Source organism: Phyllostomus discolor, chromosome 1 (assembly GCF_004126475.2).
Source record: "Phyllostomus discolor isolate MPI-MPIP mPhyDis1 chromosome 1, mPhyDis1.pri.v3, whole genome shotgun sequence".
In the NCBI taxonomy this organism is placed as follows: Eukaryota; Metazoa; Chordata; class Mammalia; order Chiroptera; family Phyllostomidae; genus Phyllostomus; species Phyllostomus discolor.
Window position 1 is genome coordinate 116840285 of NC_040903.2, and position 24199 is coordinate 116864483.

Sequence of the window (24199 nt, forward strand, 5' to 3'; positions counted from 1 at the left end):
GTCTGGCCATCTTCATTCTTTCCCAGGTTCCTTTAAAAGCTTTTTACCTGGGCAACACAAGTTTCCAATTCTGGGAAAAGTTTCCAATTCTGGGAAAAGCATTCTAGCTCCCTGTTTGTCAACTGTCACGTTCATCATGCCTCTGGTGTGGAAAGAAGTTGAAAGCTACCCTGGAGTTCAGTGTTGGGAGGGTTTGGAGGAGGGCTGGAATCAGTTGCTGCAGAGAGCACCGAGCTCCGAGACGGAGGGCTGAAGAGGAAGAACTTGAAGGCATCCCAAGGCCCTCACTGTGAAGGGTGAGGTGCAAACCCAAGGAGTAAGTAGTAGGATCTGTGCGGAGCTGGAGTCGAGAGAAGGACCAGCCAATGGGCCGGGCTCGTCCTGTAATGACAGCCAATGGGCGGGAGGAGGCAGGCCCTCTGGCGGGCGGGGGTCGGCCAGCGCGTTCTGGCAGCTCGGTCCTTGGGTCTCTTGCTGGAGGCTCTGCGATGACCGCTCTGAGCAGGGTTGAGGCTGCGGAGGCCAGCAGGTAAGGGGCTGCAACCCTCACATCGGGCTCGGGGGGGGGGGGGGGGGGGGCCCAGGCTGCTGCGAGGGGCAGGGCGGGACCCACTGCGCCTGGGTGCCTTCTACCCGGAGGGCAGGCACTTCCCGCCGCCAGAATGCGGGCTTGAATCCAGAGCTGCCCCGCGCCCGCCTTGGTGCTTCTCGGGCTGCAGGGTATTCACGCCAGTGCGCGCGATGTCCGGCCTGTCTGTGTTCAGCGAGAGGAGTCAGGACGTTGGGACGAGAGACTTCTGGGCAGCATCAGGGTGGCGGAGGGCACCTTCTTTGGGACGCCCCCCCCCCCCCCGTAGTCCACCACCACCATCCTCTGCCATCGCTATTCATTCATACATGTATTCATTCATGCACTCAATCCCCAGCCATGCCGACCCCCAGCCCTGACTGCTCCCCACCCGAAGGCTGGCGCTTCCCTGCTGGCCCCTCGGTGGGGGTGTCAGCCTGTCTGCCTTCCCAGCCAGGTCTGCAATTGTAGCGCCCTGCGGATGCCCAGGAGGCAAACTGGAGCTGTCCTGGCATGACTGGGCCGCACCCATGTGTCAGGCCCATCCTGGTCGGGCGGGCTGGGGCTGGTCTCTCAGCCTCGAGTCCTAATCCAAAGTCTCCTGGGAGGAAGAAAAGTTCTTGCCGCTGGGGAAGGGGCAAAGAGGCAGGGGCAGGCAGGAGGTGGTCTTTCAGGTGATATTAAGAATTGTGGCCTCTGCCCTTTGAGGGATGGGATTATTGGGGTGAAGACAGAGCCAGTGGATGAGGCTGTGAGTTCCTGCCCTTGTTCAGGTCCCTGGCGCCATAGCCTGAGCTCTGGAGGGTGGCCTGGAACCCCTAGTCCTCTAGCACTGAGACGGAAGGCACGAATGTGAGTTCTGTGCCCATGCCATGCAGGTATTTGGAGCTGTGGGAATGCTTCAGGGCTCCCTCTGTCCTGTCCTCAAAGAGGCTGGTGGGGCCCTACCCAGCTGCTCCCACCCCATGATTGTTTAAAGAGGCCATTGTTGTAGGGACTGGGCTCCTAGAGAAAGAGGACCCTGACTATCTGTGATATCTTTGCACCACATACACCTCTAGCTGGCTCTGAGATTCAGCTCTTTTCGGAGTAAAGACTTCTGGAGTTGCCAGGAGAGGGGGATAGAGGGTGCTCCTCCCTCTCTGCAGTAGGGGTGAGGGTCAATATGCCCCCTCCACAGTCCTCTGAGCACACTGGCTGGAGTCCAGTCCAGTCCATGCTGGCAGACACACTCAGCTGTGAGGCTGCAGTTTGACCAGGCCAGTAGAGCAGTGAGCATCTCTGGAGCAAATGGGCAGTCCGCAGGGTGCAGCTGACAGAGGCTGGCGCTGAGCTTCCAGGAGAGTTTCTGCTGGTGACAAATCAAAGCTCTCCTTCCTGACCTACCTTTGAGAGAATGTTCTGAATATCCTAGAGGGGAAAACCCAGGCCCTATCTGTGTCTTGATGTTACTAGTTGCTACGAGTTACTTTCAAATAAAAAAAAAAAATAGCTTAGGCAAGTCCTTAAAGTCTCAAAGCAGGCCAGAGACCTGTGTGCCAATTCATCCACCTAGGATGCCCCCTGAGGTTGAGGTATGCAGTACTCAATATGGCTTTATGGCAGCCAGCCTCCCTGCAGCTTTTCTACCCACCTGCTCTGGTGGTTCCACCCAGTTCTTAACCTGGTTAAGCTATGGCTTTGGTCCTTGAATGCCACATACTATATTTATCAGACCAATGTGAAGAGCCTTGTTCAGGGAATCAGGGGTTCTCAGCCAAATGCTGTTCCTATTTTGCTGTGACTTGAAGACAAGGCAGGTCTTCTCTCTGGGCCTGCTTTGCCCCACATACACCTCCAGCTAGCTCTGAAGTCCAGCTCCTTTCAGAGCACAGAGTTGCAGGGAGAGGGTGTAAAGGGTGTCCCTCTACCTACCAGGTGAGGCAGTTGGACAGTAGACCCCCTACAGCCCTTCTCCATGCAGTCATTTAGTGATTCTGCTACCTAGCATGTTTCTCCTCAGTTTCTGAAGGTATTTCATTTCTTCACATCATTTCTTCTCTGCTATGACTACCTATGGAAAGCCCATGAATTTGAGAACAGTTCAGCACTCCACTTTAGTGTCCAGTGTCTGCATCTGAACACCAGAAAATCATTTGTTTTTCTCTTTTTGGAGAAGTGAAAATCATTCTTTGGTGTGAGGTCCATCTTGGCTGCTCTGCTGCTATTCACCTGGGCTGCAGGGCATCGATCTGTCACCACCTGTTATCACCAACCTTTGAAGCTTTGATTAATTCTGCAGCTGTTTACTGAGGCAGGAAAAGAAGAAGAAATGGGGGAGCAGAAGCCCCTGGGCATGGAGCTTTCTGTGTAATTCAGAAGGAATGGCCTCCCCAAGGAGGAGCGGCCTGTTAGCACACAGATGCCAGGAGGAGGAAGCTGAGCCCTGCAGGGCAAACGAGTTCCTCCTTTCTCTCCCCGCTCACCCCACAGCCGCGCCTTCTCATTGGTCTAGAAATGCTCGGTCATAATTTGGGGACTGGAGTGTTTTAGTAACTTGTGAAGGTTAATCCAAGTCCTTGTCCTAAATCAGTGTTTTCTCAGGTTGAAAATCCACTACAAAATCACATCGTTAATTTTTTAAATAGACATTTGCTTTTGGCTGGCACTGTTTTGTTTTTTTTTTTTAGTATGAAATAAAAAGCAGGTAAAGAATTAGTTCTAATCAAACGTGAATTGCTTTTCCTCCTAATGTGTTGACATGACACATCAGTGGTATTAAATAACTGTCAGAATCCTACTGGTATTTCATCTTGTTGGCATCCCTTTATTTTATCTGACTTACAGTCAGAGCAGTAGTGTGGATGGTAAGCCTGAGCACACAACTGTGACAGGTTATAAGAATGGTTTTCTCTCTCTTCTATAGAAAAAATTAAATATTGGTGATATGCTTTAACATCAATCAAATTACCTGAACTTTGCCCATAATCACCAGGGCCACACAAAATGCTATTTTAAAATAAGTTTTGAATTTTGAAAGACTGCTCAAAATTTTATTTTAAAATAACCTAGTCACAATACCTCAGAATTAATATTCATACAGGGCTTCCTTGATTACATGTTGAAAAAAGCTCATATTATTTAAAAAATAACTACAATACCATTTTCACACCTAAAAAATAACAGTAACTCCTTAAAATCATCACATATCTAGTCATCATTTAAAGTCCCCCCAACATCTCATAAATGTTTTTGTACCACTTATTTATTAATAAGGATACTAATGAGGTTTTATAATTGGTTGACACATCAAGTCTATATATCTATTTCTCTGTCATCTTTTGTAAGCCATAGGTTTCCCTTCCATTTCTTGGTTGTTGTTACAATTTCTTTGTTGAAGAAACAGTATTATTTGTCCTATACCATTTCCAAGTTTGTTGGTGTTGTTTAAAATATTCCTCTGACTCCTGTAGTTCCTATAAATTGAGAGTTGGGTCTAGAAGTTGCCCAGATGCAAGAGGTATTAAGCTCTTGAGGAAGCGCACCTGGCTATTTCTATTTGGATGATGTTAGCAGCCATTGATAATTATTTCATTTAGACCATTATTCATCAGGGTTGTAAAATGGTATTGCTTTAATTCTGTCACTCTTTCTGCATTTATTAGCTTGAATCTATACATAAAAAGAAATGTTTCCTCTTTATTTGGTTACCCTGAGGTATAGCTAGTACTAGAAAGGCAAAATTTAACTCTATTTTTATTTACAATTTTTCAAAATAATGAAATGAGTCCCTAGTACTTACCAAAGGTGACCAATGAGTCATTTTTTAATTATTATATCTTCATGGATTTAAACAGATTTGAGGTGTCTCAGTCTGTCATAGACATTATTCTTATTCATATGCAAATTGCCCCAGCTTCTGCCATCTTCAAAGGCTCCTGAGTCCTTGTGTCCAGACCAAGTCTTTGCTGGCTTCCTTGCATGATTTGCTATTTCGTGCTCATTTGTGCATTTCCTCCCCCAAATGTGGAATCAGCCATTTCTCCAAGGAGTGCAGGTTCCTCTTAGTAGGAAGTGGTATTTAGAGACCACAATCTAAGCACCAGGGATGTTTATTACTAGCTGATACTTATTTTTTACAGTAATCAGTTTTGCAGTTTATATTCTAAATCCATTTTGTTGCTGATCAAATTAAAGTTGTATTTCCTATCATTTTGGGAGTCATAGGCTACATTAAAAATCTAATACAAGTGAAGTTCTCTTTCCAGAAGCATGCCTCTTTGTTCAGACAGACAGTTTTGCCCAACATTTCAGGAGTTCACTGACCCACCCTGAGCCTTTGCCTGAACTCTGGGGTCTGTTAGACTGTCAGCTGTGGTGCATACAAGTAGAGGAGGACTTGGGAAGATGAGGCTACGGGGTCTTCCAGTATCAGACCCAGGAGAAGAGAGGCTCTGAGTAGCCACAGCCCAGACTCTGTACTGGTCACAGCAACAGTGGGGATCCAATTTTATTAAGGAAGGAACATGATGACAAACATTTGTCCCTTGGTGAAAGATCAGTAGATAGAGTGCAGTCTATCTGGGTGTTGGAAAGAATTTTGTAATTATCAGGGCTGCAGTGATATATGGTGGTGGGTGATATTCACATGTAGGCACATACTTTGAAATTACGTGTGCCCAATTACAAGTCTACCTTTTTCCCACCCACTTGAATATTTGTATCTTTATACCAAGTTCCTTGGTATGGATAACAGTGGACAAATTCTTTTTTCTTTTCCTTTATTCATTCTCAAATGTAGTCATTGTGATATCATATAGGAAAAGCCTGGGCATCACAAGGATCTGGTCACACATCCTTGCTCCACAAATTAATGCTGAGCTACTGCAGGTCTGAGCCTCCCTTTCTTCATCTCCACAGTCACATCTGGCCCTCTTAAAGGTTCTCAGGCTGTGTAATGGTCTGGCCACCAAAAGTTAGGTTCCCTGTAGTGCCTCCAGCTTTGAGAATCTGAGACCAGGACTCTGATAATTTAGCCCTGGCTCTAAGAAGGGCTTGATCTGGTTTCCTTTTCAAGGTGCAAAGTTCATTTTTTTAAAAATACACTCTTTATTTGGAGATAATGGTGGATTCACATGCAATTGTATAAAATAATACAGAGATCCCATGTACATTTCACACAGTTTCTCCCAGTGGTAGCATCCTTAATGTATACAATTAGCACAACCAAAAAAGTGACATTGACATAATTCATCAACATTATTCAGATTTCACCAGGTTTCCATGCACTGGTGTGTGTGTGTGTGTGTGTGTGTTTAGTTTTGTGCAGTTTTTATTACATGTGAGTATTTGGCAAAGTTCACTTTTAAAATCAAGGTTTCTTTTTCTGTTGGATTCTGAGGGTTTCTATGTAAGAAGAATGGGTGTTAGGAATTTGGAACTTCAGAGGTTCATGAATATTGCTGTTCCCCAGGGACAAGGTGTTAGTTTGGGTTGGTTTTTTTTCTTGCTATATCCTTCTTCTTCCTTTGAATTCTTTTCTCCAAATGAAAATTGTTTGTTGTAGTCATAAAATTAAAGCAAAGTATATGAAAAAGTATAAAGAAGAAAATAAAAAACACCTAAAATCCCAACTCGGAGAAAAATATTATTAGAATTTTGGTGAGGATCCTTTCCATATATATTTTATTATGCATGCTGTTCTATATAATGCTTTTTCCAATGTTATATAATGCTATCTTTCCATGTTAACAGACTTTTAAAAATAAGTTTTAATAAATAACTAGATAAATATATATTTTTATTTTAATCATTGTTCAAGTACAGTTTTCTCCCTTTTACTCCCAATCCAGCCCACCCACCTAACCCTCCCCACTTCCCTTCCATTACCACCCTCCCTCTAGTTTTTGTCCATGTGTCCTTTAAATTTGTTCCTGTAAACCCTTCCCATTCTCCCCTGAAAGTCCCTCTTCTCTCCCCTCTGTAGATAAATATTTTAATAGTTGCATGGCCTTTCATCCAATGAATAAACCATAATTTGTTCATGCTCTATTTGTTTTTTCTCTTCTAACTACACTTCAGTGAACATTCTTATGCATTTAAACTTGGGTCCAATTAATTTCTAAGAGTAAATTGTCAGAAGTGGAACTTATGAGTCTGATGGGCATCTGCATGTAGAATGTGCCTACCCTTCTCACGCTGCCCCGCACACAGCAGTGTGAGACTGCCGTTCAGCAACATGCTGGCTAGCAGCAGATATCATTAAACTTTTAAGCCTTTGGAATTTAATAAGTAAAAAAAGATATTGTTTATTTCATGTTAACTTAAGTATCTTTTTTTGCTGTTTTTAGGATTGTATGCCTATTATGTAAGTTCCAACAAAACAAAAATTATAGAGTGAAAATCACCCCATAATTCTTTCTAATATATAATCACTATTTGATATACACCTTTAAGTAAAGATTTTTTAATCTTATCAGTAGATTATATCTTACTAATTTGTACCTCCTTTTCACTAAAGAACACATTTTGGACTTTTTTCCATAATAGCACATGCAGCTATACTCTATTCTTTGAGTCAATTGCATAGGAATCCACTATGTTGATAAAATACTACTTTGTTGTTTCCACTTCTCCCATAATTGTTAACCATATGAACATACGTATTTGTCTACTTCTCCATTCATTTTTTAATATCAAGTTCTGTGAAATGGAGTTGTTGAATCAAAAGATTTGTATTTCTTAAGACATTTGATTATGTCAGACTAGTTAACTCAGTTTTCAATTTCATCATGGGGTATAAAAAATGCTTATTTCCACATTTTTAGTAATGTTGAGTACTATAATTTTTTAAAAGGTTTATGAACAAGGTAGGTAAGGGATTTCTTCTTTTGTGACTGGATTGTTAGTATTCTTTTTTTTTAAGATTTTATTTATTTATTTTTAGGGATGGAAGGGAGAGAGAGAGAGAGAGAGAGAGAGAGAAACAACAATGTGCGGTTGCTGGGGGTTATGGCCTGCAACCCAGGAATGTACCCTGGCTGGGAATCGAACCTGGGACACTTTGGTTCCCAGCCCGCGCTCAATCCACTGAGCTACGCCAGCCAGGGCGGATTGTTAGTATTCTTTATTCACTTTTCTATTAGATTGTATACCTTTTTCTTATTGACTTGGATGAGCTCATTATATGTTAAAAAATACCAATTCTTAATCAGTTTAAATTTTGATGCACAAAGGTTTTTAATTTTTCTGTGATTAATTTTTTCCTGTGTTCTGGGTTTTACATTTTGCTTAGACCTTTCCTGGTATTTTAATAATGTCCTCCATTTTATTTTATATTTTTATTGATTTAGAAAATATTTGGATATTTACCCTACCTAAAATTTATTTTTATGAATGATGTGAGGTAGCCAATACCTTGTATTGGACAATCGATTCTTTTCCTACTTATTTGAAATATTTTCTTAATTATATACAAAATTCTCAGATACCTATTGATCTTATCCTGGACTTACATTCTCTCTCTCTTCCCTGCTTTATAATTTATATAAATTTCACATATAATATATATATGTTATATACATAACTTATTTTATACATATGTGTGTGTGTGTGTGTGTGTGTGTGTGTGTGTGTGTGTAATTTTTTTATCCTCGCCCAAGCACTGAATGGTCCCAGGGATCATAGGCACCTGAGAGGGAACCAAACCCACAACCTAGGTGTGTGCCCTGACTGGAATCCACTCCCATTCCTTCAGCTACAACCAAGTGAGCCACACTGGCCAGGGCTATGGCTCTACAAATCTTTCCTAAATCCGTGAATACTGTGTTATTTTAATTGACCTAGCTTTGTCGTTTGTTCTGACATCTGGTAGGGCAAAGCTCTTGCATTTAATTTGGAATAAATGTGCCATGGCTGGTGTGGCCCAGTTGGTGGGGCGTCTTCCCGCAGAGCAAACTGAAAGGTAGCAGGTTGAATTCCCGGGTGGGGGCACATGGCTAGGCGGCGGTTTGGCTCCCTGTGGGGCGCCTGTGAAAGGCATGGTTGTCTCTCACATGGACCTTTCTCTCCCGCTCTTTCTCCCGCTGTTCCCCTCTCTCTAAAATCAGTAAGTATGTCCTCAGGTGAAGATTAAAAGTATTGGGAATAAATTTGCTTCTTTAAAATTTTGAATCTTCCCACTCAAGAACTGAGTTTATCTCTCCATTTATTCAAGTCACCTTTTATGTCATTTTAAAAATGTCTGTGGTTTTCTTCTCATATTTTTTGACATTTTTAATGTTTATTCTTGGGTACCTCAAATGTGTCATTCCCCAAAATATATTTTACAACTGTTTATTGAAGGTTTACAGAGAAACTACTGATTTTTATATTGACCTTGTACCAAGTAATAATTAATTTCACAAGAGTTCATTATGTTTCTGTTCCAATCATAGCTTTGCCGAGACCAGTGCCCAAATATAAGGGAGATGGTGCTGTTCTGGCCCTCAGCCCCACTGCGGGTAGTGGGGCGGGCCTTTAGCACCTAGTCCTGATTATGACTGCCTTTCCGTTTCCTCGTCCTGGGCCTCTAGGCAAAGTGCACTGCCTATCTGGACCCCGTTCTTATGGTTTTTCAATTGATTGATTATATGTCCTCCAGGTAGTTTATCATACCATCTTTTGTTCAAATAATAAGCGTCTTTTAAGTATATAAACCTTTTATTTCTTTTTCTTGTCCTTCTGCAAAGGCTAGAACCTCCAGAACAATGTTGAATAATGGTGACAAGAGCAGGCATTCCTAAGGGGGTTTCATCATGTAGACAATCTGGGGTTCTTCGTGGAGGAAAAGGTCTCAGCAAGCTCCTTAAAACTAGTATAGGTCATTAGTCAGGAATCTGAACCCATAGCCAGAGCACTGCTTGGGGCAGCAGAGCTGGCCGGAGCCTGCTGCGGGGCACGGAGCCGGGCCTGCGTGGGGCGCCTCAAATCCGGGCCCGCTGCCGGTTCGGTGCTGGGCACGCACCCAAGAGGGGTTCCCGGATGGGGCGCGGGCTCACTTTGCAGGGAGGCCAAGAGGTACCGGCGAGCGGATGCACCCCCTACAGCGCCTCCAGGCTGCCCCAGCTTTTGCTTACTCTCACGCCTGAGGAGCCCGGAGCCTGAGCCCCGGAGCGGGAAGGATCTCTGGCGTCGGTCTGGCGAAGTGCCGTGCTGGAATTCTGGGCGCGGCTGCCCTCTTGGCGCAGAAAACGGACTTGTGGTTTGAGGGCCAGGCGGCTCGGGGTGGTTTAGTGCTGGGCGGATGGCTGGGGAAGGGTGGGCCCGGCAGTGGGGCTGAGGGCCAGAACAGCACCTTCTCCCTTCGGACCTCAAACATGCCCCTCAGGGAATCAGGAGGGCACAGACAATTGCTTCTCCTTCTGCTCCAGGGGAGGGGTCTCCATGGTTTCACTGGGAGGAAAGCCGAATGCAGGGCTGGTGTGGTGCTGAGCTGGTGACCCGAGTTTTCAGCTGTGCTCAGCAGCATGGTCACCTGTGGTCACAGGCTTGGCCTCACTGTGCACCCCTGGGATGCAGTCGCGGGTGGGGAAGCGGGTAGTGGGGTGGGCCTTTAGCACCTAGTCCTGATTATGACTGCCTTTCGGTCTCCTCGTCCTGGGCCTCTAGGCAAAGTGCACTGCCTTCCCACTCCTCCTTTTTGAAACACTCCTTGGGATTCACAACAGTTTATACATTTGATTTTCTTTCTACCTCTTATGCCCCTCTCTCCTAAGCTCCTTGAGGGACTCCTCTTCCTTCCCCACAAAGCCTGTGAGTGTTGAGCTTCCTGAGGTCCCAGACTTCTCTCCCTACCTGCCTCCTCAGAAACCTGTTGGCATAGGTATATTCTCAAGGTCTCTTTTGAGAAATTAGCTGACAGCCTGATGGGAACTGCTTTGTGGGTAACTGTCTCCTTATCTCTTGCTGCTTCTAGGATTCACTCCTTCATTTTTATCTTGGCTAATGTAATTATGATGTGCCTTGGTGTGTTCCTCCTTGGGTCCAACTTCTTTGGGGCTCTCTGAGCTTCCTGGATTTCCCGGAAGTCTATTTCCTTTGCCAGAATGGGGAAGTTCTCCTTTATTATTTGTTCAAATAAGTTTTCAATCTGTTGCTCTTCCTTTTCTCCTTCTGGACCCCTATAATTTGGATGTTGGAACGTTTAAAGATGTCCTGGAGGTTCCTAAGCCTCTCCTCATTTTTTTTTTTGAATTCTTATTTCTTCATTCTTTTCTGTTTGATTGTTTCTGGTCCACTCCACTGATTTGAGTCCCAGTTTCCTTCCCATCACTATTGGTTCCCTGTAATTTTCCTTTATTTCATTTAGTGTAGCCTTCATCTGTTCATCTAATTTGCGACCAAATTCAACCATTTCTGTGAGCATCCTGATCACCAGTGCTTTGAACTGTGCATCTGATAGGCTGGCTCTCTCTTAGTCACTTAGTTGTATTTTTTCTGGAGCTTTGATCTGTTCTTTCATTTGGGCCATTTTTTTTTTGTCTTGACGCACCTGTTATGTAGTGAGGGGCAGAGCCTTAGGTGTTCACCAGGGTGGGACAACCCAGTTGGGGGAGGGGTCTGAGAGGGAATAGTGGCACTCACTCCTCTCTCTGCCAGATTTCAGTCCCTTCCACCAATTCCTCCCAAGCAAACTGGGTCCCTCTGGTGCTGATTCCCAGGTGGGTGGGCTTGTGCACATTCTAGGACCCTGTGGGTCTCTCCAACAAACTCTCCTGTGAGGCTGGGAGTCTCTCCTGGAAGTCAACCCCCACAGGTGTTTTTAATCAGTGTTTTGAGGCTTTATTTCCCTGAGCTGAGCCCTGGGTTGTGCGGTCTGTCTCACTCCCTAGTTTTGCCTGGTTTATCTGCATACGAATGTGGAACCGCCTGGTCTGCCAGCCGCCTTGTACACCATGCCCCTCCACAAAATGCTGCCTTGCTGGGTCCTCCTGCTGCTGCCTTGCCGAGAGTCCTCTCCACCCAGCTGCCCAACTCCACCCCTCCTACTGGTCTGGATAAATGTTTCTTGTTTAACTCTTTGGTTGTTGGACTTCCGTACAGTTCAATTTTCTGATGGCACTGGTTGTTTTCTTTCTAAATTGTTGTTGTCCTTCTTTTAGTTGTGTGAAGAGGCACAGTGTGTCCTCCTACACCTCCATCTTAGCTGGAAGTCGCTGTGAGTATTCTTCTATAAAATTTTATGTGGCCATGTATTCAGTCCTCTTGGGTATAAGCCTGGGAGTGGAATTGCAGGGTCATACAGGAACTCTGCATTTAACCATTTGAGGAACCACTGAACTGTTCTCCAAAGCACTTGCACCAGCAATTAATGAAGGTTCCAATTTTTCCATATACTCACCAGCCCCTGGTATTGATCATAGTCTCCTGGGGGGTGTGAAGTGATAGCTCATCGTGGTTTTGATTTGCATTTTTCCCATGACTAATGATGTTGAGCATCTTTTCATGTACTAACTGGTCTTTGATATCTTCTTTAGAAAAATGTTTATTCAAACATTTGTCCATCTTAGTTGGATTATTTGTCTTTTTATTGTTCAGTGTTAAGAGTCCTCTTTTAAAAAAAGTTTTAAATTGTGGTTAAGAAAAATGCATAACATAAAAACTACCATCTTAACCATCTCCATGTTCACTGGTTCTGTTTCAGTAGTGTCAAGTGTATTTATATTGTTGTGCACTCCATTTCCAGAACTTCTTCATCTTGCAAAACTGAAACTGTATACTCTTTAAATAATTCTTCATGTTCCCCTCCCCCAGCCCCTGGCAACCACCATTCTACTTTCTGTCTCTGTGAATGTGACTTCTCTAGATACTTCATATCGGTGGGATCACACAGTGTTTGTCTTTTTGTGGCAGGCTTATTTCACTTAGCATACTTATCCTCAAGGTTGTGAGAGTGCTTTGTATATCTGGACACTAATCTCGTATTAGATATTTGATTTGCAGTTGTTTTCTCGTCATTGGGTTTTCTTTTCGCTTTCTTGATGACAGCAGCAGCAGCACAAAAGTTTCTAATTTTGATGAAGTTTAACTTGTCTACTTTTTCTTCTGTTTATTTTGTGGTTTTGATGTTATATCTTAAGAGACCATTGTCTAATCGAAGGTCACAAAGATTTACATCTATGTTTTCTTCTAAGAGTTTAATAGTTTTAGCTCTGACATTTTTTAGTTAAAATTTTTATGTGGTGCCAGATAGGGTCCAACTGAGTTATTTTGCCTGTGCATATCCAGGTGTTCCAGTGCATTTGCTGAAAAATGATTTTTCCCCTCATCGAATCAGTCTTGGCACCTTTGTTGATAGCTTCTCTTCTTTATGGATGCACTTTCCCTGGGGTGTCTTTCTAGCTTCTGTCCCACCACAGGTCAAGTAACTCAGAAAGTTATCCCTCCAACCTGGACCTTTCTCCTGAGATTTTTAGCCACCTATGGCCTAGCACCTCCCCTTAAATATTTCTCACACATGTTCAAGACTGAACTCACGATTGTTGCCTTCAAAGATGTTCTTTTTCCAATACAAAAACATTTTCCCCTGTTTTTGTCTCAGCAATACAGAGCAGTATTATACTTGATTGAACCAAAAATCAACTGTCACATTTAATTTTTTTCCCTTACACTCCATATATAATTGGTCACCAAGTCAGGTTGGTTCCATTTGGAAATATATATCCTGAACCCATCTCTGGCCCTCCATAATCACTGCCACCAAGTCTGGGACATTATTTCTTGGCTAGAATATAGTCTCCTAACCGATCTGTCCTCATGGAAAATTTTAAACATGTAGAAGAGGGGCCAGTAGTAGGGTGGACCCCGATGTGTCCATCAGCCAGGTCTAATAACCACTGACATAAGGTTGTTCCTGCTTCGTCAATATTCACCCTCTACTCCCTCTGCTCCACCTCCTTTGATCTACTTTGAAGCACATCTATGCATCAGTCATCTCTCTTTTTTAAAATTTTAATGTCTTTTCATCTTTATTATTAAAATACATTTAACATACAATGTTATATTAGTTTCAGGTGTATAATATAGTTATTCAACACTTACATACCTAACAAAGTGATCACAATAAACCTAGTAACCATCTGCCACTACACAAGGTTATTATAATATCACTGATTATATTTTCTATTCTGTACAGCATATCTCTGTGACTTATTTATATTATGGCTGCATATGTGTACCTCTTAACACCCCTTCACTTTTTTCACCCTTCTCACTCACCTCTTTCCCGTCTGGCAACTGTCAGTTTTTTTCTCTGCATCTGTAAGTCCGTTTCTGTTTTGTTGTTCACTTGTTTAGGTTTTTAGACTCCACACGTAAGTGAAATCATATGGTATTTGTCCTTCTCTGTGTGAGTTACTTCACTTAGCATAATACCTTCTAAAGGTCCATGCATGTTGTCAAAAATGCAAGCCTATTCTTTTTATGGCTGAGTAATATTCTATTGTGTGTATATATACCTCATCTAATTTACACATTCATCCATCAATAAACATTTAGGCTGCTTCCAAATCTTAACTATTGTAAACAATGCTGCGATGAACATATGGATACATAAGCCCTTTGGAATTAGTATTTCTTATTTTCCTCAGGTGGATAGCCAGAAATGGAAATTCTGGGTCATATAGTAATTCTGTTTTTAATTTTTTGAAGAACCTCCATACCGCTTTCCATAATGGCTGCACCAATTTGCAATCCCACCAAAAGTGTATGAAAGATTTTTTAATGAAATATTTACAGATAAAAACCAAAATGTCTAAGATAAAAAATACATCGCAAAAGATTAAGAACAAAGAAATGTGGAATGCTTCATGAATATGCATGTCACCTTAGCACAGGGGCCATGCAAACCTTCTCTGTACTGTTCCAACTTTAGCAAGCGTGCTGCCAAAGCGAGCCCTCAGAGACATCTCTTTGACGTGCAAAGTTGATAGTGTATTTCCTTGTTTAAACCCCTTCATCGGTTCCCCATTGCTTTTAAGAGAATGATGAAAACCCTTACTGGTGCCAGGACCCTGCATGATTTAACCCTGCCAACCGTTCCAGCCTCATTGCTCACCGCTTCACTGTTCGTTTCTACCCTCCAGACACAAAGGCTCTGTTTGTGTTCCTCATAAATGCCACACACCTCTGGCCACAGGCCCTTTGCATGTCACAGCCTGTCTACAATGCCCCTTCTCCAACTTTCTCCAGCAACCCCCAACCCCATCTGATTAACCTCCATTGGCTAGCAGCTCAAATGCTGCTGTTGCTTCAACAAGTCTTCCCAGCTCTCCATGGCTGAGTTAGGACTCCCTGATGGAGGTCCTCCTAGGACGCTGTGCTTTTCCTTCATAGAATATATTTCACAGCTGTAATTATGTATTGCTTTATATAAATATTTGTTTCATGTCTGCCTCTCCCACCAGGCATTTTGGGGATAGTAGCTTGCCTTATCCCTCTTAGTGCACACAACACTCACACAGAGCTGAGCAAACAGCAGGCCTTCAGGTGGTGTTTGCAGGAGGAAGGCAGAGAGGCTGGCAGCCCTGGAGGACTGTGCTCCTGCCAGTCCCTTGCAGGATAGGGCTTTTTCTGACCACAGTGGTCCAGTGGCCATCTGCAGTGCTCCCAGTACTGGTCTCTGGTTTGTTTTTCCCTTGGGCATTTACTTTCCCTCCCGGGCTGAGAGTTTCTTGCCTTGTTGCAGAGGAGTAACTGTGGCCCAGAAAGAGAGAGTAGCTTCCCCGAGGCCCCTCAGCAGTGGGAGGTCCTTCCAGGCCCACCTCCTGTCTTCTTGCCGCCACACTCACCACACTGGGGCTCTTCAGGACCCTGAGGCCCCTCCCATCTTCCTGAGCCCCGTGAAGAGCCTGGCGGGTCCACAAGGTCAGGATGGTTCTAAGGGCATATGGTAGGTAGAGTGGGGTGTGCTGGATGGTATCCATGAATGGACAGAGCTGACTTATCCCAAGAGTAGCCCACTGCCTGGCAGCCTCGAGTGGGGGTGTCTAAGCCTCAGAGACTGCCTGTGAGCCCTCCCCCCAGCAGGTCCGCCAGAGGATGGCCACTGGAGCACAGGGGTGCTCTGTTTCTTAATGAATGCAAGTCTGTTTTTAGACCTGAATGACCAGCTTCTTGTCTGAGAACGGCCAGGCCCCAAATGGCCTGCCAAGAAAAAGTGGTCTGTGACCAGGTCCAGGGGTGCCAGCTCAAAGAGAGACTGCCTCAGGAACAAGCAGATATCTCTCTGCAGAACCAGCTGCCTGCTCATGATGTGGCCTGGGCTTCCTAGGAAATCCTGGATATTCCTATGAGCAAAGCTCCTGGTTTTCGACATTGCAGCTGTTTATCCTACCTGTCTCCCTGGGAACTGTTTTCACTCTGCAGGCCAGGAAGGGGGCAGCAATCACTGGCCTCAAACTTCTGGTGGAGGGAGGAGAAGAGAGGGCTGCCTCCTGAGCAGGGCCCGGCCTGTGCTCTGGGCAGAGGACCGGGAGCACCTCTGGGCTCAAGAGGTGTGGGAGGCAGTTACTCAGTGCAGTCCAGGTGTGGAGAAGGCCCTGGTCCCAGCTGCTCTTCCTGGCTGTAGTCTAGGGGAAAGACTTAGTTGTTCAGGATAGGTATAAAGTTTGTGGGTACTGTTTGGGGCCTCGTGGTGCCTCAATCTCTGCTTTCCATGGAGAGCTGTACCTCTAGGGATCCTTCAGGCAACATGATGGACTCAGAGCCAACTCAGCTCTCAGTGGTGCTGGCAGGAGTGAGGCTCAATGAGTAAGGCTGTGAGAACTGTCCCCTTCCCCAGGACTGGGCCGTGATCTCACGGATTCTCACTGCGGCCCTGAAGATCTGCAGGTCAAGGAGGAGCAAATTCAGAGGGAGGACACTGGGAGCCACCCAGAGGGTCAGAGGAAACCAGAAGCAAACTTGAGTGGGTTGCTCTTGCTCCAGGTCTTATATTTGTGTTCTAAAACCCTACTGCCACTGAACAAACACAGAGCGGCTTTCCATGGGGAAGCATTCGTTTACTCAATAAACAGTTATTGAACACTTACTATATGCCTGAAGTCATGTGAGGTCCTGGGGCAAGAGAGGAATACACAGTCTAGTGGGGAGACAGCCATGTAAACAAGCAGTGCAGCAAAGGAAGGTAGCTGAGTGGACTGGATGTGGACACAGGCGGGAAGAGATCTACTCTCCCTGCAGGTACAAGCCAGCCAGGTTTCAGGAAAAATAGGTACTGTGGGATGAGAACAAGACTCCACCTTGGACAGGGTCGGGTTAGTGAAGCGGGGCCCAGGCAGAGCTGGGAGGGGCACCTCATTACCCCACTTCCCAAGTGCAGGGGAGGCATCAGCCTGAGCATTTGCTCCTGAATTTCATCTTCATGAGGACCTAGGCCTTTCTGGTGTGTTGAGAGAGCTCAGGCCCAGGTGGGAGGTCAGAGATCAGAGGAAAGGGCAATTGGGGTCCTTTAACCAGGGCTGGTCCAGTCAGCCAAGCATCTAAGGGCAACCTGGGAAGGAGGCAGTATCTTGGCTGCTGAGAATGGGTGATGGAGCCAACATTGATCTTGGCCCTCCCACCTCCCACTGGATGGAAAATCCAGGGTTTCTGAGAGCTCTGTAGGTAGAAGGAGTTCTTGTTAGCACCAGATGGGTCCTTGATCTAGGTGGATCTGGCTACCCCCAGAGGGCTGGGACAGCCCACATGTCCTCCTGAACGAGTAACTCTGTTTGTATGGTTCTCTGAATAGAGGAGATAAAGGCTAGGGGGAGGGTGTGATCTAAGGAATCTGACTCCCCAGAGGGCACCTGCATAGTCATCTCAGCCTAATAGACCACCCTCCTGTGTCCTCCAATCACCTTGCACTAGGGCTCTTGGGGAGAGCCACGGCCTGGCCCTGCAGCCGGGGAAGCCACAGGAGACCAAGGCCTGTGAGCTCCCCCAGCCCTGTGCCATGTTAGAAAGAGTACACACTTTCAGCCAGACTGGAGTTTAAATTCAAGCTCCACTACTTTCCAGTTATGTAGTCAGGAGCAAGATGCTTTGCCTCTCTGGGCCTCAGTTTCCTCATTTGTACAATGGGGATGGTGCTGTCTCCCTTGTGACACTAGAGCTGAACTGAGGATGAGAGGAGATCAAGAGCCAGATCTGGGACTTCTGGCCAAGATGGAGGTGTAGGTAGACACACTGTGTCTCCTCACACAACCAACAGAAGGGAAACAATAATTTAGAAACAAAAAACAACCAGAACTGACAGAAAATTGAACTGTATGGAAGTCTGACAACCAAGGAGTTAAAGAAGAAACATTTATCCAGACTGGAAGGAGGAGCGAAGTTGGGCAGCTGCGGGGAGAGGACTCTCGGCAAGGTGGCAGCAGGGGGACACAGGGAGGTGGCATTTTGTGGAGGGGTGTGGCATACGAGGTGGCTGGCTGACCGGGGGTCCCACATTCACATACAGGTAAACCAGGTGAAACTAGGAGTGAGACAGATCAGGCAACCCAGGGTCCCAGCGCCAGGAAATACAACCTCAAAACACTGATTGAAAACATCTGTGGGGGGTTGACTTCCAGGAGAGACTTCCAGCCTCACAGAAGACTTTGTTGGAGAGACCCACAGGGCCCTGGAGTGTGCACAAGCCCACCCACCCGGGAATCAGCACCAGAAGGGCCCACTTTGCTTGTGAGAAGCAGGGGAAGTGACTGAAATCTGGCAGAGAGTGGAGCAACTGCTATTGTTCCCTCTTGGACCCTGACCCACTTACAGTGTCACAACCCAGTGATGTGGGTTGCCCTGCCCTGGTGAACACCTAAAGCTCCACCATTCATATGTAACAGGTGCGTCAAGACAAAAAAAATGGCCCAAATGAAAGAACAGATCAAAGCTCCAGAAAAAATACAACTAAGTGACTAAGAGAGAGCCAACCTATCAGATGCACAGTTCAAAACACTGGTGATCAGGATGCTCACAGAATTGGTTGAATTTGGTTGCAAATTAGATGAACAAATGAAGGCTACACTAAATGAAATAAAGAGACATAAATAGTGATAGGAAGGAAACTGGGACTCAAATCAATAGAGTGGACCAGAAGGAAGAAAGAAACAATCAAACAGAAAAGAATGGAGAAATAAGAATTCAAAAAAAATGAGGAGAGGCTTAGGAATGTCCAGGGCATCTTGAAACGTTCCAACATCCAAATTACAGGAGTACCAGAAGGAGAAGAGGAAGAGCAACAAGTGGAAAAGTTATCTGAACAAATAATAAAGGAGAACTTCCCCATTCTGGCAAAGGAAATAGACTTCCAGGAAGTCCAGGAAGCTCAGAGAGTCCCAAAGAAGTTGGACCCAAGGAGGAATACACCAAGGCACATCATAATTACATTAGCCAAGGTAAAAATGAAGGAGAGAATCCTAGAAGCAGCAAGAGATAAGGAGACAGTAACCTGCAATTCCCATGAGACTGTCAGCTGATTTCTCAAAAGAGACTTTACAGGCAAGAAGGGCTGGAAAGAAGTATTCCAAGTCATGAAAGACAAGGACCTACATCCAAGATTACTCTATCCAGCAAAGCTTTCATTTAGAATGGAAGGGCAGATGAAGTGCTTCTCAGATAAGGTCAAGTTAAAGGAGTTCATCATCACCAAGCTGTTATTACATGAAATGTTAAAGGGACTTATCTAAGAAAAAGAAGATAAAAAACATGTACAGTAAAATGACAGCAAACTCACAATTATTAACAACTACACCTAAAACAAAAACAAAAATGAACTAAGCAAACAACTAGAACAGGAACAGAACCACAGAAATGGAGATCACATGGAGGGTTATCAACAGGGGAGTGGGAAGAGGAGAGAGGGGGAAAAGGTACAGAAAATAAGTAGCATAGATGGTAGGTTGAAAATAGACAGGGGGAGGGCAAGAATAGCATGGGAAATGTAGAAGCTAAAGAACTTATAAGTATGACCCATGGACATGAATTAAAGCAAGGGAATGTGGGTTGGAGAGGGCGTGCATGGTGGAGGGGAGTGAAGGGAGGAAAATGGGACAACTGTAATAGTATAATCAATAAACTATATTGAAAAAGATAGAAAATAATTTTAAAAAAAGAGCCAGATCTGGTCACCTCCCTTCTCCCCAGGGGCCCCCTCAGCTAATAGGTTTTGACTTCATTTGAGCATGCTGCAAGGCCTCTCCCTTCCTGGCCCTGATGTCTTTGTGGGGCGCATCGCATAACCCAGGCTTGAGTGTCAGACGCACCTCCATGGGGTCCCAGCTCCGCCGACGCCTGTGTGCGCCATCACTGAACCCCCCCAAGCCTCCGATCTCCACCTGGGAAAAAGAAGTGGTGTCCCCTGCCTAAGAGGCGGTGCATGTGTGCCCTGGTGTGTGGTCTTTGGGCATGCTGAGTATGGGGCTTCTTGCCTGGCTGCAAGTGCTGGGACACCAGAAGCAGAGTTCAAAGTTAATGGGCAGCCATGGGGAGCAGGCTGTCTTTGCTGTTCCCAGACTGGGGGCTTGGCCCATGACCCCTGCTCCTCTCTGCACCCACTTGCCTCATTCCTGACCTAGTCTTAGGTGCACGGAGAGGTTCTGCTTCAGCATTGCCTGCTTGCTGCCTCTGACTGCACACCTCGTAGGGCTCAGAAAGGGAATCTGGTGGGCCTGCTCCTCTCATCACTCTAAAGAGGTTGCTGGTCAGCTTGTGAGGTCTGTGCTTGGGGCCAGAGTACACCTGTGGCTCTGCTGGCTGTGGCCAGGGTCCTTCAGGACAGACTGTGATGTCGGGAAGCAGAGCCTCTGTCACTTCACATCTCCCTCATTTCAAAGATGCCACAGGTAGTGGAGGGAAACCAAGCACCCTCCTGGCCCGGGTGTTCTCAGGTCAGCTCCTGAGAAGGATGTCTGTGCCTGTGGTGAGCGCCTCCCACCCTGAGTCCTTTGCCAGCATTGCTGAGCAGGACAACTGGACTGGGATCCACCTTGTGATCCCAACTCCCTGAGCCCCACCCCTTACACACAGTAGGGAATTCCATTATGGAGTTCCTCCCCTTTTCTACTCAGCAGAGAGGGCAAAGCAGTTAGTTGTCCTAGATATAAAATAGCAGCTTAGAAAACAAAAAGTGAGGGGCAGCTTCTGGGCAAGTGTGTAAGTGCAGCTTCTGTGTTAGAAATGTTAGAATTATTTTTTGCAGAAGGAGGACATTACCTTTTATCTTCACATTTTGGCGCACTCATGATGAGCCTGACTCTATCCACAGTTCCACTGTCCCTCTGGGAGAGGTCTGGGCTGCACGCCAGGGCCGCGGCCCTTCCAGAAGGGCACAGTGTGGTTCGGAGCTGGCCTTGGCCACACGGGGAGGCTGCTGGCCTTCTCACTTGCTTCTTGGCATAACTTAGTAAATGTGCTCTATGACCTTAACGGGTGGAGGAGATCTCTATTAACAGTGCGATTCCCTGTCTTGCCAAGGATGTTCCTGGAACTCCAGAGGGGCAGGGTGAAGGCACCGGAAGGTCAGGGCCCTGGGTCCAGAGGCCGTGTAGAAGGATTGACCCTCAAGTCCAGAAACCGCAAAGGAAGTAGGAGTGAGGCAAGATTCGTCCAGTGGTTTCAGAAACCTGGCCATGAGTTGGACATCACCTGAGAACCTTTTGAGGCTGAACATACATCTACTTTATAACCCAGCAATTCCAATGCCAAGCATCTACCCATACAAATGAATACTTGTGTCCCTAAGGCAGGTGCTGGAATGTTCACAGCAGCACTTTTGAAACAGGCAAAAACAGAAACCACCCAGATGCCTATCAGTAGAAAAATGAATAAATCAATTGTAGTAGGTCCATAGAACAGAATTCTAAACACTAGCAAAAACGCACAGTTCAAAACTACGTGGAACACTGGGTGAATGTCACTAGTGCATTGCCAAGTAAAAGGAGCCACATAAAAGAACACATAAGATATGATTCCATTCAAAGAACATCCCCAAGAAGCAAATGAGCCCCAGTGGTCAACATTCCTTCTAGGACAGATGTCCACTCAGCGCCCTGTCCCTAGATGGCTATTTCCGTGGTCCTCAGGTTTGTGATCGCAGATGCCTGCTGCTAAGGTGGCTTTGTTGTTTGGAAGGGAAGGTCTCTCCTTGTAGCTCCCTGAGGCGCAGGTCCCTGCCTGGCTGCAGGAGAGGGTGCAGCTGTCCCTGGGCCTGGCTTTGAGAAGAGCTGGCAAGATCCACGGGGATGCTCTGGTATTTCCCACATCCACAAGATGTTCCGGGGAGAGTGTGGGCTTCTCTCTGGAGCAGGAGACACCAAACGGGACCGACTTGTGACCACGAAGGCCCAGCTGACCACGAAGGGTCAGGCAGTGAGGGCTGGCCATGCTTTTTGCCTCAGCATTGGCTGTGGCACTGCTTCTGTGGAGATGTGGGGGAGCTCTGCAGGGGGGCCTGCCCTGCCAACAGGACTGGGCTGGGGAAAGGGGGCCGGGTCACTGGAGGAGTGTTGCCCAGACAAGCCACAGCCCAGGGGGCTGTAGTCAAGGGAACAGTGCAGTCAGGGCAGCAGGGACCCAGATTGTGCTTTACCAAGTAGTCCATCCCATCCTGTCTGGGCCACTTTATCCTTTTCCACGTGTTGTCTGCCTCCTTTGATCAGTCAGCCACGTGGATTGAGTGCCTACTTGTGCTGGGCCAGGGCTGCCTGCCCACCCTACAGGCCAGGGCTCCTAGAGGAAAGGGCCCATTTGTGGGTGACCCACCAGCTCCTGTCCAGCCCCCTCCTTCCTCTCCTGCTGGGCATCAGGCATTCTGTTTGTCCCTTCACTCTGATTGCCTTGCTGTCTTGTGTCCCCTGCTCCCTCTCGGTATGTTGTCATCTCCTTTCTCTGTCTCTCCTTCGCTCATTCATTTAGCAAACACTGGGTGCCTGCTGTCTTCCAGAAATCAGAGATGTTTCACACACCCGCCCGGGGGAGCCCATAGTTGATGGGGGGATGGATATACAAGGACAAGCACAGCCTATTGTACTAAGTGCTGGCGCAGAATAAAAGGGACAAGGGGCCACAGAGGACAAGGGACCACAGCTCTGCTGTAGGGAAACCAGGGAAGGCTTCACAGAGAAGGTGATCTTTGAACCAGAACTTATAAGATGATCAGGTAAATAAGCATAGGAAGGAATTCCAGGCACAGTGAACATGGAGGTGTGAAGGGCTGCTGTGGTGAGGAAGTAAAGGGGCTCAACAGAGCTGCAAGGGAGTCTGGAAAGGGAAGCAGGAGAATCAGGAAGACCAGCTAGGGAGGCAAGAGGGAACTAAAGAAGGAAAGACAGCAGGAGAGGGGCCAGATCAGATCTGGGCACCAGATGGCTATTTGGCAGTGTGCATGCAGCAGAGGGCCAGGTAAGGAAGGGCAAGCCTGGGGCAAGTTCAGTTAGGGAGCTGTTGCCAGTATCCAGGAAAAAGACAATGGTGGCCTGGGCTTGCATGGTGCAGCAGGAACAGAGAAAGTGGATGATACTGTGGGTTAAGTAGTGGTAAGGCTCTCAGGGCCTTGGGGACTGATTGGTTGAGCGGTGGGGTGAAGAATGAGTGGAGGACTCTGGCTCTGGTCACTGTGGAGGATGGAGCCTTTCAGGGACACTGGGTGCTCAGAAGTGAGCAGGGCTGGGGCATGACACTGAGCTCACTTTAATGATGGATACGCCTAGATGATGGGGCAGAGGTGCAGGGTTAGAGGTGTAAATGTGGGAGTGAGTGCCTGGGGGAGGCATTCAGAGCAGAGTGTGTGGGCCGGGTGTCTTGTGAGGCCAAGTCCGTGAGGTCTGTGGGAAGCAGCTTCACTCGCCATCTCTGGGTTCCCTACTCTTTGCCTCTCTCCCTCTCCTACCTTCTTAGTGTCTCCCCTTTCTTGATGGGCCTGGCTCCCCAACTGACATCTGGTGCTAGCTGCCCATCCCTGCCATCTTGGCAGGCCACATACCAGCCTCCTGGAATGATAAGCTCAGTAAGTATTTGCAGAAAGAATGAAGGAATGGGCAGGTGACCTCAGTTCCCACTCTAGCCAATGAGGCTGGAGGGCAGAGCAGGCACCTGCTGTGTCTTCTGCACAAGTGTCCTGCCTTCCAAGCAGGCTCAGCGGGGTAAAAGGACCTCGTCTGAGGATTTTCCCAAACTCTTCTACCCCTTCAGTGTACAAAATACTGGGCCTCCCCTGCTCCATTACCCTCATGACAATAATATTGTTTGTGGCTTTGATTGAAAAAATAAATATGGATTTGAGAAACTCTGATTTTTTTTTCAATTATAGTTTACTTTCAACGTTATTTGGTATTGGTTTCAGGCATACAGCATAGTTGTTAGACAATCATATACTTTGTAAAATGTTCCCCCTGATATTTCCAAAACTGACCCGGCACCATACACAGTTATTACAATATTATTGACTGCATTTCCTATGCTCTAGTTTACATCCCCATGATGGTTTCATAACTGCCAATTTGTACTTAATCCCCTCACCTTATTCACCCAGCCCCCCAATCCCTCTCCTCTCTTTCCTTGGTGCTCTCTGCATCTTTGAGTCTGTTTTAATTCTATTTGTTTATTTTGTTCTTTAGGTTCCATATATAAGTGATATATAAT

At 46.2% G+C, this 24199-nt stretch overlaps 1 protein-coding gene and 1 non-coding gene across 8 annotated transcripts in view; one reads left to right on the forward strand and one right to left on the reverse strand.

Moving 5' to 3' along the window:
- Positions 1 to 350: 350 nt before the first annotated feature.
- The window catches only part of GRAMD2A (GRAM domain containing 2A), a 38223-nt gene continuing 14374 nt past the window's right edge, over positions 351 to 24199 (forward strand). For all 7 annotated transcript variants that reach the window (XM_036028376.1, XM_036028391.1, XM_036028399.1 and 4 more), the window contains exon 1: positions 351 to 529. In XM_036028376.1, coding sequence (XP_035884269.1) covers positions 366 to 529 — 164 coding nt within the window. In that variant the 5' untranslated portion in view covers positions 351 to 365. The remainder of the gene's footprint in view (positions 530 to 24199) is intronic.
- Positions 14377 to 14483, reverse strand: LOC114493597. The gene has a single exon (XR_003684231.1). It is a non-coding gene; the product is annotated as a U6 spliceosomal RNA (small nuclear RNA).